This window comes from Microtus ochrogaster, chromosome 17, assembly GCF_000317375.1.
Source record: "Microtus ochrogaster isolate Prairie Vole_2 chromosome 17, MicOch1.0, whole genome shotgun sequence".
In the NCBI taxonomy this organism is placed as follows: Eukaryota; Metazoa; Chordata; class Mammalia; order Rodentia; family Cricetidae; genus Microtus; species Microtus ochrogaster.
Window position 1 is genome coordinate 34,060,904 of NC_022019.1, and position 21,447 is coordinate 34,082,350.

The 21,447-nt window shown below is 46.4% G+C and overlaps 1 protein-coding gene and 1 non-coding gene across 2 annotated transcripts in view; one reads left to right on the plus strand and one right to left on the minus strand.

The window, feature by feature from the left end:
* The window catches only part of Clybl (citrate lyase beta like), a 217,099-nt gene extending 201,835 nt beyond the window's left edge, over positions 1–15,264 (plus strand). Inside the window, exon 8 of the mRNA XM_005355696.2 lies at positions 14,963–15,264. Coding sequence (XP_005355753.1) covers positions 14,963–15,058 — 96 coding nt within the window. The 3' untranslated portion in view covers positions 15,059–15,264. The remainder of the gene's footprint in view (positions 1–14,962) is intronic.
* Positions 2,336–2,439, minus strand: LOC113457059. The gene has a single exon (XR_003377707.1). It is a non-coding gene; the product is annotated as a U6 spliceosomal RNA (small nuclear RNA).
* Positions 15,265–21,447: the final 6,183 nt, after the last annotated feature.

A 21,447-nucleotide genomic window follows, 5' to 3' on the forward strand; every position in this document is an offset into this window, starting at 1 on the left:
TACACATTTCAACCCAAAATGAAGCTTGCCTGGAAATGAGTATATTTGCATAGAAAGAAAATCCTTGTACTCCTTCACTGACACAAACAACTCCATCCATATCCCTCTCACACATCTGCCCATTCACACACACACACACACACACACACACACACACACACACACACACACACACATACTTCCCTCAGTTCTGCCTCATGCCAGCTGGCAATGAGCAAGCGATCACCGCTTATTGAAAAGGGAAACTGAGGCAGAACGTGTTGCCTTGAGATGGCACACAGATCCAGTGTGGGCTGGCTCTGCCTCCGTGAATTGTTTCACCTGAACCCTTTCCTCCATTTCACTAGCTCCCAAACAGAAGTCAGACCAGAAACCCCCCTTTCCTACCAGTTGGGTTCCCAAATGAAGGCGGCAACCCCTCTTTTCCATTATATTTTGAAAATATTATTCCTTAGGGGAAATTGCCCAAGACTTTGATAATGGCGATGTAAATGTTAAGTTCTGGGCTGTTTTCTTTTCATTCTCCAAATAAGCAGTGGCCCTCTTGTTGGGGTATAATTGGGGCACAAGCTTTCACAAAAGTGTGGCAGGCCAGCTTTTCTTAACGCAGAACCATAGAAACTGGAGCAGAGGGCATTGCTTATTAGGTCATTTCTTCCCTGTCCACTTTGTGGAGGGTTGTTTCCTACAGCAAATGGGCCTGGTGCTTTTTGTCCAGCGAGGTTTAAATGACCCAAGTAATGGAGCCTCCAGTAGGGACATATGGTTATTTTATCCGGTTAGCACGATTCTTTCACCGAGCCTGTAAACCGGCTGGCCTCAAACACAGGGATCGCAGGTAGGCGCCTCTGGATCTTGACGGGTTCTTGTGGTTTAAATTGTGTGGGTTCTTTTGGCAGAGATCTTAGATAAATAAGCACCCAGTTGTAGGAAATATCACCTCCAACAAACATCTAATCTGTTTTAGTTCCAATGTGTGCCATTTATGAAAAATACGAACCCCCGGATATTTTGTTCAAACACAGATGACTCCCAAGGATGGGAAATAGATAGCTTGTATCCTGGTGAGGTGTTCATGAATTTCCCGGAGGCCCTGTCCCTCTCCTCTGATGATGAAAATTTTATTTAATTAATTCCTCTAAGGAGAAACAGTCCAAGAAGGTAGTGTGATGTAGCTTTGCCTCTTCTCCCACCCCTGGCCCTCAATTGCGTCCTTTCTGCTTGGAGACCGAAGCGTGGCTGGGGTTGGCAGTTCATACCGGGTCACTTATGTTTTCTAAAGTGAAAACGTAAGATAGTGAAAGTTCTTTTTTTTTTCCCTGTTTCTAAATGGCAGCTATCACGGGAAGGCTATGTCCCGGGCAGGTGACTTGTTGGGGCGCAGGCTTTGATCACTCAGGGTCCTTTTCTGTTAGATGTTCCATGGAAATCAACTCTTGTGCGCTTATAATGAGAACATGGGGAAACAGTTTATCTTAGAAATATAATGATACTTCCTCCGTCTCGTCTCTTAGTGTTCGACAGGTACACTGAGTACTCTTACCTGACAGAGGCCCCCTGGTAATAAGATCGAGAGCAAGACACTGATATTTGGAACCGTAGCTTGGTCTCTCTTATTCAGATCTGTTAGGAAAAGCTCTTTCAGCATAAGCTCTATTCCTGTTTTAATTCTCAGGAAGTAAAATATTTGTCATTTAACTGACATGTTCACCTCCATTATCAACCAGACAGATGCCCCCTTCGTTCCAGAAAAATGCAATCTGAGAGACAACTGCACCTTAGTTCTTCTGGTAATTACCTGGTAAAATACTTCAGCTGCCATAAATTATTTTCATATGATTTTCTTGGGATGTATAAAGGATTTTCTTTCAAATTATTCTCATATATATCCAATAATTTTTATCAAATGCTTATATAAAGTCAATTACTTTTTCATAGTGATGGTTTTTAGAATATCTGGAAATTCTCCATTCAGAACTGGATTTAGTGTTGGTTTAATGAAGAAATATGGTTTTCTTGGTTTTTGTTTTTAATCCAGTAAGAATTTTACATAATGTGAAAACTGGATAATTACAGTGGAAACTTCGCAAATCCTTAGTTATTGTTGGGATTTCAGAAGCTGTTAATTACAGAGAATTAGGCACCTATCACATATGTATTCGTGCAATATATAAAAGCGTATTTGACCCTGCATGTTTTTTTCCATCTGTATTATAATGTTGCTGCTAAGTTTTTCTTCTTGTTCATTGCTTACTAGACAAAAATGACAGCTCAAAGAAACAGCCCATTGCTTTTCTGAAATGATCACCGACCAAAGGGAATCTTTTGAACTTGTAGAAATATGGTATGCTTCAGGAATTTGACTGTCTTCCTTGCACAAGGGCGATGCTAATCTCTGTATCTTTACAGTTTTAGTATACATATCGCAGGAGCAAGTACAGCCAAAAGAAACCTTTGCATAAGAGTTACCACTTCTTTCTAGTGTGAAAAAGTACAGAAGACTAGCAAAATATGTACTTAGGATGAGCTTTTGAGGTTCTTTGTTAGAACAGACATATTCTTGCGGTGTCTGGCTGCAGCCCTGAGTTTGATTCAGTTTTCCAGACGATCCCTCTTTCTCTTTAATCTCGTCATGGCCCTGAGTGCATCGGGTCAGCTTGGAAGGATTTTGTTTGAACGTTTTTAGCAGTCTTCATTCATGTCGGCGTCACGAGCTGACTAAGCATCAGGGGGGGGGGGGGGGCTCTCATTCAGGATCTAGATCCCATTAACAATTATAAAGGTCAAAGGAGAGGTCAGTAGTGACGTGGGGATCGTAAATATGACACGGAACTGGAACATTCCTGTTTCGCTCAGGAAGGCACAGTAGCTCAGATTCTTGAGCCGACATTCGTAAACACTTCCAATGCGGGGAATATCAGTTACAAGATCTCTCTCATTAGAGCAGAAAGGAGAAGGTGGTTGGTTCCTTTTTATCTCTAAAGCAGACAGCTGCACCAAATCATCCCCTCCCAACTACGGAGAGAAGTGCTTTCCTTAGGTACCACTGCTGCACCTTTCCTTGATGCTTCCGAACGCGGAGCTATACAAAAGAAATACCGCCCCATCCAGATGGCTCTCTTGAAGGCGCCCCGAGAGAACTCGGGAGAACTCTCTCCACCCAAAAATACAGTTCCTGCTTGTTCAAGTGCCAGAAAGCCCACGGCCACTCTTTCACACAGATCAAATAAACCATCTAAAGATTGGCTTGTTGTCTTTGTCGGCTGAAAGAACTGAACAGCTAATAGATGACAGTGTGTCCCCATCCCTGCCCAGCCACCCGTCCCACCACCCACAGCCTTTCCTGTCTACTTCTGAACAACAATCCGAGCAGTGCCCAGTGAATCCGGGTCAAAATGAAAGATGGGGCGGAAACGTATTCCCGCCATTCCCGGTAACTGTTTTTCCTTTGTGTCCCTGTTCGTTTAGAGTTTCCAGAGCTATATGCCGTAATATCCACTCCAAAAAGTCCAGCCCTAGGAAATCTGGGTGTACCAATGACTTGCAGCAAATTTGATACACACTAAGTTACAATTAAAAAAAGAAAAACACATTTAAAACACGGTAGTCGAAGTCCCATGCTGCTCTTAACTCGCCTTGTTTTTAGAGGCAAAGGGCCAGTCCTGCATTAAGGGATAGGAGGGTTTTTATTTTGTTAGTTTTGCTTTGTTTTCATTTTCATTTTGCATAGGTTGTCTGGTAACTTTAACTTGTTGACTTCATCTTTAATATGATTCGTTAAAGCCGATTCTTAAAGGTGGTATAATCCAAATAGCTTTACTCTGTATGTATATCTCCCCGCATCTGAACACTTTCTTAAATTTATCTATCTTATAGTCAGATCTGTTTGGAAATCACTCATATCCAAAGTGGTTATAAAGCTGTGACCACCACTCTTCAATAAAATAGTGCAAATACGCTTTCTTCTGGGTAACAGTGAACATTTGCACCAATGACAGACTGGACATGATGTGTGTGTGTGTGCATGCATGCTGTGTGCGTGTGATGTCTGGCTGTCTGTGGGTTTTGTGCTGCTGTGCACACTGGTGTGCACACGTGTAGAGGTCAGGGGTCAGTATCAGGCATCATCCTCTCTTATTCTCTACCTTAGTTTTTGAGAGGTCTTCTCTCACTGGTCCTGGAGTTTGCCCATTTGCTAGACTAACTGGCCAGCAGACACAGCAGACACCCACCCCCGACCCCTGCCTTCACAACTCTATCTCCCCAGCCCTGGGGATGCCACAGCTCACGGCACCCGGCTTTTACATCGGTGCTCAGAGTCTGGATTCAGTTCCTCATACTTGTGCAGAAAGACCTCACCCACTGAGCCTCCTCCTGAGTCTCCTCAGCCCCCAGATAGACTCTTAAAAGGATTCCCAGGGACAGTTCAGATTTTTGCACAGACAAGCGCCTTCTGATCTTGAACAAGAACCAACAAGGAAGGAAGAAGTGGACTGCAGGTGTTCACTCCACTCTCCCTGCTATCAGACCCCACATGGTTCTGCCCCTTTCCTCCCAGGCCTGTCCTGACCCTGTCCATCCACCCCGCCCTGGAATGGCTTTTGATTGGCTCAGTTCACTCTAACCTATTCCATACGCCCAGGGTAGATCGGAGAGGGTCAGAGTAAGGCTGGAGAAGCCTCGTGCCACCCAGACCTGAGTTTCATCACTCAGATGCTACACTCTCAGCAAGGATACACAGGGCCAGGAAAGGGCCGTTTTGTTCCCTTGAACATCTGCCCTCTTTCTCCCTCTTAGGCTCTAGGTCTGTAGACATGTCGTCTGTGTGGTCTTGGCCCTTCCTCTCATCACTGCCCTTCCTCACTTCCTCCCTTTTTTTAAATCTTACCTCATGCCTCACCCCTCTGTCTGCACCCCACCATCTTCATCTCCTCTCTTTTATCTGACTACAGAAGAGAAGTCCAAGGAATTCTCTAAACTATTGGTGCTTTTAGGTTTAGTTTTCATTATGTGTGTGTGTGAGCTCAGTGCCCACGAGGGTTAGAGGTTTCAGGTACCTTGGGGCTGAAGTTACAGGTACTTGTGAACTGCCTGGTGCGGACACTGGAAGCCAGACTTGGTCCTCTGCAAGAACACTTAAGGGGTCTTAGCTGACATACCATCTCTCCAGCCCTGGATTTTGGTGTTTTATGGTGGTATTTTGTTGTTCTTGTTTATATTGAAAGCTAGTAAATGATATTTTATTTTAGTAAAAATCTAAGCCAAGCATTTCCAGAATTCTCTGTCTTTTAGTAGGACTTGATGAGGAAACATGGAACTGTCTCATCATCCTAGAGAACCAAGAATTCTGTCTGCTGTCTCCACGTCTCCCTATAGCTTGCTAAACAGAAACGGGTCCTTAAAACACTCTTAGGAAACACTATTGAGCCAGCTTCTTACAAATTTTCAACTGGGCTGAAAATAAATTGCTGGGGTTTTGTTTTTGTCTTTGAGATAGGGCTTTTCTGTGTATCCCCCTCTGACCGAGACCTCACTATGAAGAATAGGATGGCTTCAAACTCAAGTGATCCCCTGAGTACTGATGTGGCCACCACGGTATCCACAATATTGACTTGTTGTGCTCTTCTAGAAAAATTAAGACTATTTCCCCCTCTGCAGTACTTTTTTTTTTTAAAGCATTAGTATTCTAATAATCTTAAATTATTTTTTAGGTCATGGTAGCCCATTTACATCAGATTTCAAAAAGAGAATCAACCTAGAACCTTAACACTATTGATCTTAGCCAAACATGGAGGTAACGTGGCATTTACTACCTGGGATCGGCAATTGTAGCTTATGTTTGACATGAAGTATGGTTTGGTTGATCACCTGATTACTCACTAATTAGCTGAGGATGACCCTGAACTCTGGTCCTGCTGCCCCCACCTCTAGAGTGCCGGGAGTGCAGGGTTTTACCAGCGAGCGCCCCGGGGGCCTCTGGTCATGCTCACCTCAGCTCCCCTGCACATTTGCTTCAACCTTTCCGACCTAGTACCTTCCAAAGCCGCCTTCCAGAATCCTTACCTCTCTGACTTGCTAAACCTGCCAGTGAGGCCCTGAGTTGATCTTACCCAGGATGACACGCACAGGGTGAGAACTGAGTAATTTCACGCTTCTTCTTTACAAAACTAACTGTGAGCACTCTCCATCCACTCATCCCCTACCCGTTCCCTTCCAGAGTCTTAGAATTTGGCCCGTTTTGACTGTTTGCCATTGTTCTGATTCTGGGAATCGGTGAGCATTTTCTCTACCTTTCTAAATTTTTGTAAATCTATCTGTCTTCCAATTGATGTTCTGTCAGAGAACCAGCAACCCTGAATCTAGTTTTTTTTTTCTTTATTTTTTTTAAAGATTTATTTATTTTATGCAGTGGGCGATTTGTCAGCTTCTCTGTCTGCCCACCAGAAGAGTGATTTGGGTCCCAGGATACTACAGATGTAGACAGCTGTGCACTGCCATGTGGGTACTGGGAATTAAACCCAGGATCTCTTAGAGAGAGAAGCCAGTGCTCTTAAGCCCTGAGCCATATCACTGACAGAGAGCCTGTAAGGCCACTGTAGGCTTTCTTTAACCTTTGCAACCTTATGGGCACGATTTAGAGATGAAGACTCGAGTCTGGTACCATACCTGCATTTGTGGGAGATCATGCTTGGAGATCATGCACAGAGACCAGGCACCTGTAGATTCAAGTGCACATATAGCCCAAACCTCTACAACAAGTGGCCTTAAGGGAAACCCCAGAAAATCACAACGTTTTCCCCCGTGAGTGACAGCAGCAGGCTAAGGATTGCAACCGGAATGTGTCTACCATGGATCATGTTCTCTCTCTGTTTGGGGGTAGTCCCTAGAGGGGCTCTGTGGTGCACATGCCCAGTACCCTCGAAAGCCAGGTCTGACTAGAGCTGCATAAAGATCACACAAAAGCCTGTGTTCTGTTCCACATCAGCCGTTCTTTGCTATAGATTTTGAAAGCCATGGAGCTATAGAGGAGGGATGGAAAGGTTGGGGGGCGGGGGGAGCTTCTCCAGGCTTTAACTTGGAAAACTGTGGGAACTGGGTTCTTAAAGCCTCTCCGAGCTTGCCTTGGTCAGAAGCTGAAGGACCTTCCCAAGGTGTTCAGCAAGTTGCCACCACCCAGGTTCTCCTGCTTTCCCAGTCAGGAGTCAGCTGACCTCCATCAGATCTGTTATACTCTTAGGACCGTTTAAATGGCTTGCCTATCAGAGGCTGGGTGGAAGGTCACCTGTCTGAATTACACACACACGCACGCACACACGAATGCACTCACAGTAATAAGTTAGATTTAAAATTAAAACTTGAAATAATACCTTCATCACATTACAAATGAGAAATGACTTTGAAAACAGCACCAAGGAAGTTGAAGCAGAGGTTTGTCCTGGATCTGAGGCCAATGTGATAAACATAGCAAGACTTTGTCTCAAATATAGAAAACATTTTGTAAAAGCATAAAAATGCCATCAACCTGGTTTGGTGACACATCCCTTCCATCCTAGCCCTTAGGAAGCAGAGGCAGGCAGATCTCTGAGTTTGAGGCGAGCCTGATCTACATGGTGAGTTCCAGGACAGCCAAGGCTACACAAAGAAACTCTGTTTCAAAAAAACAAAACAAAGCAAAAAAGGGGCAAAGTGAACACTCTTGGAGCCAGAAGTGTCACACAGTGGGAAAATACTTAGCATGTATGGGCCTGGTTCAAATTTCTATACCAACAACAACAGCAAAACAAAAAGGAAAAAAAAATCTTTTTTTGGTAATGGATCTTTCTAATAATATTGCCGTCCTCCAGGTTTGGCTGTGGGATTTGCTGGGGGTGCGGTTTACTTGAATGTATTGGTATGGTAGCTAATGCAGTTGTTACGGGATTCTTCCCATTGCCTCTCCTAGTGCTAGCCAAGGGGGCAAAAACCAGGGAGCCTGTTCCTGAGGGTCCTGTTGAGTGTCCAGCCCTTAGCTTTCCAGTGGTTAGGTTCCTGGTTGGGGGAGGGTAGCTCAAAGAGAGGAACAAAAGGATTACCCTCCTCCCTGTGGTCCCAGAAAGAACAGGTACGGGTGAGCATCTCCAGCCCCCATCATCTGCAGGATCAGGAGTTTTGTCCCAGACAAACCCATCAGCTAGTGAGTTATCAGAATCTGGACCACTTGAATTTGGACATTTGGCCCCTTTCCTCAGACCCTAAAGAACCTTCAGCCATTTGTATCCTACACTGTGCTCTTTCAAAGGGCTGAGGTTACAGGACTACACCTCTGATCTGTGATTCCTGGGACCCTTCCTTTGCCTCGCCTGAGGAGTCTCTGGTGACCAGAGACATGGGGTTCCTGCACAGCAGAGGGTTCTGACCCCTCACCTGCTTCTGCCATTTCCTCAAATCCCTCCACACATCCATCTGACAACCTGACCTTCGTAACTTGACTTTAAAACACCTTTTCCAAAACACAACACAGACCCACCTGCTCCTAACCAGGGTTGGTGGTACACCCTTTGGTCTCAACGCAGAGTCAGAGTTGGAGGCTGAGGCTGGTCTACAGAATGAGTTCCACCCTGTCTCAATGGAATAAAAATAGAAACAAAATAAAGCAAAAAGAAAAATCCCACCTGTTCCTCCAAGCTCTCTCTTGCCTGAACTACCCCCATTTTGATGGATGGTGCCTTCTTTCTGATTTCCTTGACCCTTAAGTACCACAAAAGGGATGTACTTGATTCCCCTTGAATGGTTAAGTCATTGACACTAGTTAACCTCACCTCAACTCAACTTTACAGTTTTGAGGTCTGTCATTATGTCCCGCTGGAGGCTTGGGTATTGGTCAGCTAGCCAGTGAATGTTACCAAGCCCAGAAAATGAAACTTGCAGATGGTTTATAACTCCATCTTCTATTGTCCCATGGCTAACCCAGCTCTGGGTCCCACTGGGGAGCTGACTGCCCTGTGCTCTGGTTACTTTTTTCTTGCCCCCTCCTCTTCTCGAAATTGTCACTCATCCTTCATGTCTCCACTTGAGTGTACTTGCCAAAGAGCCACCATATCTTTTACCAAGTTCCCTGTTGAGTGTGCTTTTCTATTGGCTGTACATACCATTTGTGTTTTATCGTTCCTATAGATGGTCATTTAATGCCTTTTCTTGCTTCATGAGGTCAGGGATACATCCACCTTATTCCCTGCTGCAGCAAATCCCCCGTCTAACTACACCACGCATGCTGTAGGCTCTCACTACATCAAATAGTAAAGGACCTGAGGTGAACCAGGGTCCCACACAGTTTGACAGGGAGAGAGGCAGGATGCCAGGTTCCTGAGACCAATTGGCATGGACCCTTACTGCACGTGTCAGAGTGACTTATGGACCCAGCAATCATGTACAGTAACAAAGTTTGCTCAAACAACCGCAGGCCCTCCCTGTCGTCCAAAATAAAGAATAAAATAAAGGCCCAGTGACAACCAGTAGGACTTGAGTTTCTTCTTATCCCATTAACCGCTGTTGTTCCTCCCCACTCTAGCTCACAAATAACTATGACAAGGTGACACACAATCTCTCTCTCTCTCTCTCTCGCTCTCTCTCTCTCTCTCCCTCTCCCCCTCCCCCCCTCTCTCCTTCCCTCTTTCTCTCCTTCCTTTTTTCTTTTTCCTCTCATTCATGAGCTGGGTATGAAGCTCTAAGTCAGAGGACTTGCCTCCTAGTGCCTGAGGCCAGGTTCCACCTTGGTTCAGAAGAAGAGAGAGTAATAGTGTCAGTGTCTAGCAAACTGGTCTGTTAGTGCTCTAGAGGAGAAAAACATGCCAAAACCTACAGGTGCTGAGTGCCAGAAACTGACCCCTTCCCATAGATGCGACCGCTCTTCCCGTCCCACCACTTCCACAAGGAAACATCCATAGGCATTCTCCTGAAAGGCTTCAGCCAAGGAGGAGGTTCCTGTAACTTCAGGGCCTCTCTGGGCTGTGGTGCTGGGGATCAAACCCAGGGCCTCTCGTATGCTAGGGTAGTGGAGGGTGGTGCTTTACTCTTGAGCTACATCTCCGGCTTAGTGCCCTTTTCTCATGGGAATGACTTCAGCGAGTCACAAGATCTCCCCCAACATCATACAGATGACAGGAACTCTACCATGATGTCAGCCCCCACTTCTGGACTCTAGATCACAGACCTGTATGCAATAAGTGCCAAGCCACTGACCAGGGAAGTCCCTCTGGAATGAAAGTCTGCAGGGTTTGAGCCCTAGGGCCACTGTCATGGGACGTGTGTGATGATTGCTGAGTACACAGCCTCATAGCCATGGAGCGTGCAACTGGGTAGGTCCATAGATCTCTGCTCCTTCCATCCTGAGGCATGGGCTGCTTCTCTGCTCCCAGGACTGGAAGCTCATAGAGGGTAGGGGTGGAGTCTCTCCCCCCTGTTCCCCAGGGCCTGGCACAGGCTGCTCTACCCACAATGGGTGGATGATCGGTGACTAATGACTGGGCCTGAGAAAAGCCCATGGCTGAGCACCGTGAGGACACGTTGTAAGAGGTCACGGGGTCTCGAGGGGTCTCACACTTGGTAAGCTTCTGCTTACAACTTAGTCACTTCTGCAAAAACAGAAGGACTTAAACTCAGGAGTGCATTGGAATCACGACACAATCCCTGGCCAGCCTCCAGCATGTAACCCCTTAGACTGAGCCTGGAAACTGTAATTTAACACACCCCCTCCAATACAAATAACACAGCCACACCAGACCGGTTATTTGTGTGAGAGTCTGATTTGGCTAATCTCAGAACATGCTTAGCACGTTCTTCAATCCAAAGGCTTTAAAGAACGCACAAGATTTGAATCAGATAAACATGTTTTGAGGCTAGAGAGATGGCTCACTGGTTGAGAGTATATACTGCTCCTGCAAAGAGCAAGCAGCTCACAACCACCTATAACCTAGCTCGAAGGGCTCCAGAACCGTCTTCCTAGTTCCATGAGTACCTGTATTCTTGAGCACAGACCCACACACGTGTACACACATATATGTAATTTAAAACAAATCTTTAGAAAACAAACATGTTCTGTTCTCATGCTATCCTAATAAGCTCCAGGATGGATTTGCACCAGGTTCTTCAGTTATAGTGTAAGAATGGATAAAATAAAAAGCCTTGGGAACAGAGGTTGGGGAAGCAGGGCAACAAGGCTGGGGGCAAAGGGGAGTTGCTTGCTGGGTACAATTTTAGTTTTGTAAGATAGATCCAGAGCTCTATAGCACAGCACTGTGGGCGTTGGTGATGTGTCTGACTGTATCAGGTTGTTTTTCTAGTGCACACTTCCAACCAAAATGAAACAGAAAAAGGTTTTCAAGTGTTTGTGCTGCTGCACATAAAGGGCCAGAGGTCCCCACAGGTGTCTTCTATTGCTCTCTACCTTAGTGCTTGAGACAGGATGTCTTGTTAATCCTGGAGCGTTGAACCATTTCGGCTAGACTGACTGGCCAGCCTTCCCCAGGGGCCCACTCGTCTCTGCCTCCCCATTGCTGGAATTGCAGGTACTTGCAGCTTTGTTGACCTATCTCCCGAGTGTTGGAGATTGTACAAGCACTTTATCGACTGAGCCTCTTTCTCAGCCTCCAAAAACTATTTTTCATGGGATGAATGATAGTATCTACTCCTGACTGCTGTTGTGGGCAGTATTTATGAAACAAAGTACGCAAACCTCCAGTTGTGGCTCAGGGATTAGTAACTGTTCAAAAAGTTATTGCTGTTATTATTTTGTCAGTGTGGTTCTTAAAGTACTCGGTCACAAGCACAGTCTTGTTTAAAAACATTTTAAAAGGATTTATTTACTTGTATGTGTAAGAATGGTTTCCTCGCCAGGCAGTGGTGGCACACACCTAACACTCGGGAGGCAGAGGCAGGCGGATCTCTGAGTTTGAGGCCATGTCTAGTTCCAGGACAGGCTCCAAAACTACACAGAGAAACCCTGCCTCAAAAAAAAAAAAATGTAGCCGGGCGGTGGTGGCGCACGCCTTAAAAAAAAAAAAATGTAGCCGGGCGATGGTGGCGCACGCCTTTAATCCCAGCACTCGGGAGGCAGAGGCAGGCGGATCTCTGTGAGTTCGAGGCCAGCCTGGTCTACAAGAGCTAGTTCCAGGACAGGAACCAAAAGCTACGGAGAAACCCTGTCTCGAAAAACCAAAAAAAAAAAAAAAAATGTTTGCCTCCACTGATGTGTGTGCCTGCTGTGCATGCAGTACCTGCAGAGGCCAGAAGGTGTTGGACCCCCTGGAACTAGAGTTACAGACATTGTGAAGCACCATACGGGTGCTGGGGACCAAACTCTGTCCTCAGCAGAAGCAGTCAGTCTTCTTCACCACTGAGCCATCTCTCTAGCTCCTTTAAGGCTCTTAAAACAAAATTGTAACCTAAATCTTCAAGATGATAGATGTTCTTCATGTTTTTTGAAATGGGATGTCAATTTTCCAAAAAAGTATCAGCCAGCAAAATGGAAACTTATCCATCATCTTCAAACTGTCCCCAAAAATCCAAGTAGCTTTTTGACCAGTTGCATTTTAAAACAACAACAACAACAAGTCCTGACCACCAGACTGTTTGTGTTGTCCAGATAAACCTATGTGTGTTATAAAACAATAGCAATAACAACAGGCATATTATGAATTGATGTGTGAAGGCGAGTGGGTTTTCTTACCGACCCCGAAGTCCTCAATTTGCAGTGATAAAGGAAAGAGAACAAGGATGCTACATCTTGTTTTTCACTATAATAAAGGAAATCAAACCAGATATGCCTCCACAAAAGAAAGAAATGTTCTTTCTCTCTCCAGGTCTTAAAAAACAGCTGGAAGTATTTCTCATCTCCGGAGTACTTCTAGAAGGCAATACAATTTCAGGAGACGTGGTCCAAAAGACATCTCTTTTGATTCAGGGCTCATCATTCTGTTTGTTTTATTTCATGTGCATCTATGCTAACTTTCTCTCTTCAGCCTGTTGGCTACACCTTGGAAGGACAGATGTACTGTCTTCCAGGGGCCATGATCCACTTGTGGGCGGTGATCCAAGAGGCCATTGTGTGTCCCCATTTACTCCAATGGGAAAAGTAGACTATTGCCTTGTAAAACAGCATGGGACCCAAGCCCTGATCTCCGTGGAATGCTAACCTGGGGAACCTCCCCAACCAGGTCCAGGACCCAAATTAGCTCTAGGCTATATGGAATGGGCCAAAGGCCAATAGAAGGGTATAAATGGTAAAAGAGAGAGAATCAGAAAGTGACCCAAATACAGGATTTATGTCACACAGATGTGCCTAAGAGTCGGGTTCATCATTCTGAGGCTAAGAGGGTCAGGCATTCCTGGAAAAATTCTCGTTCTGTAGGCTTTCAAATCTCTCTATTGAAAGGTAAAATCTGAAGCTTATCACCAAAGGTTCTCTGCTACGGGTTGTTGACTTCCTTCCTATGAGCATACCCTTTGTGCCTCTCTCATAACCCTCATGGCCGTTCCCAGCATGCCTGTCCCAGAAGTCCCGTGCAGGAAGGAGCAGCAAGGGCGGCGCCCGCCGTCTATTGACAAGTTGTACTTTGCCTTATGAAACAGGGGATGGGCTGTGCTGTATAGAAATGAACTCTCAAGGGTTAGGATGGCTCCACCTCCAGATCTCCAGAGGCACCTGCTGTCTCTCTTCACACATCCTTGAGAACAAATGACCAGGCTGGACTGGTGTGGCTCAGGGGTAGAGCCACTGACTACAAGGGTCTGAGTTTCATCTCTGGCACCTCAAAGACAAATAATTTTTAAAAACTTATTGAAAAACCAGGCACAGTAGCCCATGCATTTAGTCGCAGCACTCAGGAGGCAGAGAGAACTGTTCTGAGTTCAAAGCCAGCTCTGTCTACATAGCAAGTTTCAGGCTGGGACTACATAATGAGACCCTGTCTCAAAAACAACAACACACAAAGGACCTGAAACCAGATTTGGTAATTCACACCTGTAATGCTATCAGTCCCAAGACCAAAGCAGGAAGATTGCCATGAATTGAAGGGTAGCCTATGTTAGAGAGAAACAACAAAACTCAAAGCCAACAGAAACACAAATACTTAAGTGATGCAGCAGGATCTGGGCGTGCTGCTTTCTGTCTGGTAAATTTTCCTTCTGTTGATTCCAGTGAAGACTTGAAGTTGGGCGGCTTGGTGGTGCTGCCTGTAACCCTAACCCTTCCCAGTCATGTAACTTTGGAAGGTTCACTACTGTATGCCCCAGTGTCCTAACTTAAAACGGGGCTCATATCACACACCACACTGAGTGGGTGTTTACAGAAGGCTTAAGAAGTAAAGAATCTGCAAGATGGGGGTGTGCAGGGGTTGGGGGGCAGAGGCATCTCCCCGTGTGGTCAACAGAGAGTGACCGCTTTGTCCTTGATGCCTCTACCCGGCAGCATGGCCTCGTTTGGTTCACTGTAGTCGACCTCCCATTTTCTCATCACCCTGGAGTAACACCTTCACTGTGTCTGGCGAGAAGGAAGCATGTATTAAGCTGATAATGGACTTTTTATAAACAGTAATCACTCACCAGAGCGCATACCCTGCTGCAGGGTCCCACACAATATTTCAAAATGAAATGAGGAAATATTTAAATTTTTCTTCCACGGCTGTTTTCCGTTTGATTTTTTTTAAAAGAGTGAAATGAACAGTTTGCCATGTTTTGTGTCTGATGTGTTTCTTTTTCCTCTCTGTTAAAATGCTGAAGGATTTTTTTCCCCCTTCCCTGCCTCTGTAGGAGGATAAAAAGAAATCTGTCCCCTGCAATTTGCTCTGGTTTTTCTCAAAAGTTGGGCAGGAAAGTCAGCATCACTCAGGTGGTATCTAAAATGTTCTCGCCGTACAAGAGTGCACGCAAGAAAAGAAGCCTATAATTTCCGAGCATTCTTTCAGGAAGTTTGTATTCTGTTTTCCAGGGAGCCTTTACTTTCCGAGGAAGTATGATCGACATGCCATTACTGAAGCAGGCCCACAACATTGTTACGCTTGCCACATCCATCAAGGAAAAATGATCTGTTAAATGAAGCCCTCCTCAGGCGGGCTGAATGGATACAGTGGGTCGCTTAAAGACAAACCACGGTACCCAGGGCAGCAGTGCTAGCACGCCCCATCAAATGAAACCTTGTTTCATTTACAGTTCATGTTAGTCACGACTCCCGCCCTCCTCCTGTGTCTTACTGACCAGTTATTCTAACAATAAATTTTCTTCCTTTGGAATCTAAGTTCATGGCTTTTCTGTTGTCTATTAATGTGTTATAAATACGGGTTTATTGTTTCATGGGGAGCAAAGATGGGTGGGGAGAAGTTAAGTCCTCAAGGAAACAGGTATTCTGGTCTGTGTATACTCTCCCCATTCTTTTATTAGGAAATATCTCCAATGTTATTCAGTTGTACAGTGGACGCCACAGAAAACTTGAAGGCTAAGTTCTTAAAGAATAATATCAAGATTTTCAGCACTCTGAGTAATCAGATAAAATGACAGAGATGACACTGAAAATGTTAGGTATCATATCGGTTCATAAAAGACAGTTTCTAAAAAAAATCAACTTTCAGAACTGATTCCAGGGGGAGCCACACCCCCCCCCCCCAATGTTCTATCCATATGGTGACCCTGAATGCTCTCATCTTGAGCGAATACTTGAGGTCAACAGTTACTGGCAATTAAAAAAAAAAAAAGTGAATGCAGGGAAAACAAGACCGTTCATTCTCCCCTTTATCTTCCTGCTTAACCGTTCGCCTTTGAGGCCATTTCCCCCTGTAAACGTAGGGCCAAGATAGGACTCCCTCAGCCATAAACTTGTACGTCCAGAGGACACAAAGCCACAGGCCAGGCCGGTGCATATGGCCCCCTGCGAGATTTGCATCACATTAGAGATGGGGCTGTGGGTCATATGGGTGGTGTGGTTAACGGGCTTAGGAAAGCTGTTTTGAAGAGGTTAACCCAGCTTGGGGGAAGGGTAAACAAACATAACAACCAGCCATTGTTCCCTATTCAGCACGGTACCCTTCCACTGGAGGCGAAAGGGTATTGAAGCCTCAGAGGATCAACTTGTGCCTGCCAGAGGACGCCAATGAAGTTTGAAACACCAACAAGCGGAGATTTTGTTTCTCTCCCTCATTAAAACCACGAGCTTTTGTGCGGAGACTCTGGACCCCTGTTCTTTAAGAAATTAGCAGAATGGGAAGTTTAAAACTCCACACCAACCTTTTCATGACCTACTCAGCGGCGTGGCTGCTCCTCTTAGACAAACACCGCAGGGGAAGGCTGTTCTGTTTATTTAAATTTGTAAATAGAAAACAGTTGTTTTTCTACTTTCGTTTTTCTCCCCCTCCCTAGGCCCTTCTGGTGTATTCCGTTAGGGGCCCCTGGCGTGTGCCCCATCGGGGTCTACTTTTCACCCCAACCCTTTCAGTTCCTACAGAAGGCCCTCGGATGCCATATCATCACAGCAATGCCAGGCCAGAAACCATGGTCGCTGCCACCACCCTGAAGCCCAGTTGCCGGGTAGGAAGGGGAAGACCATGCTCTGAGTGGCATGTGACTGAACCAGATGCAGACCTGATAGATCAGGAGAAACATGTTCTTGAGATGTGAATATTCACAAGCAGGAACCCTGAGGGGCTTTGTAAACAGAGATGAGGCCTGCCTGCTTTGGACCCTGTGTCTCCCCTATCCCATGAAGCCCCTCGTTAAGAAGTCATTATGCCTCACCTGGGCCGCCTCTGGCTACCCCAGAGTCTCTGGAAAGGCGGGTGGGAGTGGGAAGGAGGAGCTGTCCTCCAGCGGATGGTGGTTCAGGACAGCGGACAGGGGCAGTGGACAGCATTTCTGAGTGAGGAGCACCCCCAAGTCCCCATGCTGCGTCTGGAATCATGAAGTCAAGTGTACACAGAGTAAGCTAGAACCACAGGGGTCCACGCTTTTCCCTTAAAGACTTAGGAAGACTGTTCACAAGCCAGCAGAGACTGGAGGGCCTTGATGGAACCGTCACACACACACACACGTGTGTGTGTGTGTGGTGTGTGTGTGTGTGTCAGAAACAGCACTGGTTCAGATAACATTTGGCTGTAAAAGGATCAGAGGGTACATGTCCTGTCCTCCACTCAGCAATGCCTCAGCCCCCAAGCCCATACAGGTTGCACCTCCACAAGCAAGGGCCTCCCTCTGAGGAAGCCCCACCTGTATATGGTAGAAGCCAGAGTCTTCAAGGAAAGCAACCTTTCAAAGTGGTGCTAAGAGCTGTACCTCGTGAGTCCTCCCAATCCACAGCAACAGGGCCATGGACTCCTGGGTCTCTACTGTGTTGGGTTATCTCTGAATCCTCACCAACGTCCCTGTTCATACAAAAGCACCCCATTTGGTTCTGGTTTTGATTTTGAAGCAGAATCTGGATATGTATCCTGGACCAGCACCAAACTCAGAGGAGTACCCCTGCATCATCCTCCTAAGTACTGAGATTACAGCCGTGCACCACCATACCCAGCTCAAAACCACCTCTTTTGGCAAAGCCTTCTCAGATGTGAGATTGATCATCTTCGTAACCAAGAGATCCCATCTGTGGTAGGATCACAAGACTGGAGCCCACAGGAGATAAAGATGTGGGCCAATTGCCCACTCTCTGAGCAGATACCCTAACAAGGACCCGAGAAGAGAGGTTGGTGTCTACCGGAGTCCCACGGAACCTCATTCCCTGAGAGATAGAACCCTAAGACACAGAGAAGCTAGGAGGCAGGTTCCCCACTTGTACCACCCACATTCCTGGTACCCTGGAGTAGGTGAGAGAGCAGGGCTTGCAGAAATGCAGCCAAGGCTGAGGGAGACGAAGTGGGCCTTCATCTTCTGTGCCGGGAAGGGCATACAGGAAGGGGACTTGGCTGCTCGTCAGATTAATTAAAAAGAAGCATACCTGTTTATATTTTTCTGTCGCTCACGACAGCCACTTTGGCCTATTGCCCCCCCCCTTGTTATTAATTCTAGGGGGCTAAATTATGGATAACACTATTAAAACATTATCAGAACTAATGAGAAACAATTACTTAGAAAATGAGCCAGGACAAGATTGAGCTGAGAACATCAGCGGCTGATCGCCGCAGATTAGTTTAATAAATCATCAGGTGCGAAGCAAGACTGACTGGATCGACGCAAAGCCTCGTCACGGGAAAATGAAATTGCGATTTTTTTTGCATAATTTTTTCATTAATCTCAATAGGACCCGTGTGGTGTAGATTGCTTTATTCCTTTAATACCTTGCCCGGGGGAGGGGGTACCCAATAATGTCTTCATTGTTTTAGTGAGGTCTTAATGACAATCTGTGACAAACTCATTTTAATGTATAGAGGATTGTATCTGTACAGTCATGTTTTATTGAAAGGGTGAGGGGAATTCCCGCCGGATGAGGCCCGGGCTAGGACACAAGTTAAGGAGTTTCTCGAGCCTTGCCTTCAGTTGTCCACTAGGCCGGCCCACTGCTCTAGAGACAAGCCGGGAATAGCCGGGGAAAATAGCGTCGGGGGGAATGAAGACTTCACCTCCTATAGTTTGAATTTGAAAGTCTCTTGATTGCCTGGCATATTTTGCTGGGTCAATAGAACCAACCATGCGGTGTTCCGCTCTCTAAAATAGAAGTCATTATCGCCTGGAACACCTTTGCTTTGAATAGTTTTGTGGGAGTTAGGGAAACTGACTTTCTTTAGAGACTGTGGAATTTTCTAAGTTGCCACAGGGAGAGGAAAGAATACCGGCTCTCCACCCCCTCCCTTCTTTTCTTTTTCTTTCTCAGGACGTTCTGCTTTTAGAGCTTACATTTATTTTGCAATCTGAATCCTCTGCGTTTTTATTTTTATTTTTACCCTCTAGTGTTAGAAAAGCAATTGAAGGAACAAAACCGGTGATAAGATTTTTTTTCCTCGGGAACTTGTGAATATTAATACTGGCGGAGGTCACGGGACGGGTCTGTAAAAGCAGGATTTGGGAACAACGACCTATCTCCCGGGGGCGCCCCCTGCAAGGCCTTCACTTTGCAATTTAGGGGAAGTAATTACCGGACCCTAACATTGAAATGCTAAAGCCTAGCTCTTCTTTTTTTCCCCCCACTCTGTTTTAAACTGAGGCCAGGGCTAAGAAAGCGACCGAACTGGAAAGGAAATTACTTTCGGATACCCAGCTTAGTGCCTGTAAAACTTACGCAGTGGGACCCGGCAGCTTTTCGCTCTTCTGTTGTGATGACTTTTGTCGTTAGTGGAGACGGTTTGTTTAATTCCAGCAATTATTTGACGGCACAACTCCTTCAAAATCCATAAGAATTGCTAGTGACACAAAGCAAGCGCTGGAATGACACTGAAGTCCTCCCCGGTGTGCAGTTTGTGGCGATCCACTCAGTTTCATCTAAGCGGGTTGTTACATTTAGGGGAACTATGTAACTGTGTTCTTCATATATATACACATACATACATACATATATATGTTAATTTTTTTCCTTTATTTTTTTTCATCGTGACTGATCGGCTGGTTTTTCCTTTCGCTGCTTCCTACGGGAAGGGTAAGGCGAGCCTGGTACCTGCGTGCCGCTGAGGAAAGAGACGTGCCCAAGTGATCAGGATACACGTGTAGGTGTTCTGTCCCGCGCCTCCCACCGCCTGCGGTCGATCAACTTGCGGGCTTAGCCCCGGGGCAGAGACCAGCAGGCTCCGGACACCATTTGGAGGGTGCTGCCCTTCCCTTGGCGATGAGTTACACGCGTGTAGCGGTACTGGGAATTGGGGGAGCACTGGCCGTCGGGGCCAGGCCCGGCCCGCAGTGGGGGGATTCCAGTGGCCCAGTGTCCAGGACTGCAGGCCTCCCGGACCCCGCGAGCCTGTCACGCAGCCAGGCTGTAATGGTACAAGATCAAAGGCTGCCCCGTGTCCCCGCGGAGCCAGGGACAATCCCTCGCCTTTGTGCATGGTTGCTAGGAGCCGGAGAAACTAAGAGAAAGTGTCAGAAGCGTGTTAATCAGACTCGTTACAGTGTAACAATAACGTCTCTCTCGGGGCTCCTGGGCCCCTGCGCACCCCGCACACAGGCCGGACACCTGCGTGGGGCCCATTGCCGGTACTGGGGACCCGTCATCTGGGTGTGTCAACAACACCGAAGCTTGCTTCTGGGCCACGCGCGAAGGCAAATTGTGGGGGAGCCTCCAGTGCCAGGCGAGTCCTCTGGGTTCTGCTGTACTGGTTCTGAGTTCTCCTTTTAAAGATGACCTGATTTGTGGGCCAGGGAACCTGGGAGGACTCAGGTCTGCTGCCTTTTCAACCATTCAGTCAAAGGCGGTCCTAACTCGGGATCTGAATCAGGGAAAAGACACTCACTCCAAAGCAGACAGCTTTCTGGTTAAAATTCCCCCGGTCGCAGCAACTTTGGATTTCTTTACACGTCTGTGAGAGAACACCACACATTCTAATCCCCAGGGTAAGAGAGAAGCAGAACTTTGCTGAGTTAGTATATTCCCCTGAAGTTTTTAATGGGGAGTCCGTCCTCAGGAACATTCAACTAAATTCATATTCAGCCAATATCTTTTGAGTTCACTTCATGCCAGACAGCTGTCCAAAAGTCACAGGGCTCTCCACTGACAGATTCCCTTCAGGCTGAACTGCCTGTGTAGGCTCGGTTTGTTGGCTTGGCCTTGAGTACCAGGTCAGCTAGGGGCTACATAGTGAGACCCTGACTCAAAAAATAAAATAAAATAAGTCTGTTGGATGTCCAGGAAGGAACAACCCCCCCCCCCAATAGTGTTATATATTAAAACACAGTTACTATAAGAACAGAAGTTTGAATTAAGAATTTAAAATGTAGCCATGCGGTGGTGGTGCACACCTTTAATCCCAGCACCCGGGAGACAGAATCAGGGAGATCCCTGTGAGTTTGAAGCCAGCATGGTTTACAGAGAGAGTTCCAGGACAGGCTCCAAAGCTACACACATGGGAAAAAAAAAAAAAAGAATTTAAAACGTTTGAAAATCCATCAACCCAAACTCTTTCTTCCTCTGTACAGTATGAAAGTCATCCGTGCCAGCCTGCCGTCTAAGATATGAGGTCGGCCCTTCCGTGGGGTGTGCACATGCTCCACAGACTTGCCTAGGGAGTCACTAGTTGCTGGCCTGGTGCCTCCTTTTCCTCCCTGATCGTGCACAGGGAACTGCAGTGCTCAGCCACAACTAGAGACTGGCCGAAGTGAGGAGGCTTTCATGTATGTGACCTTTTACTTGAGAACCACCTGAAGGCGTAAACAGACAGAACCACGGCCCACTAAGTTAAAGATAACGTTGATGTTGATGGTCCCTTAAGTAATGGAACTCAGAGAGCATGGTGGGCTCTCCATTGATCTCAGCCAACTCTGGGGAGTGAGGGTGGGTGCGGGGGGGGG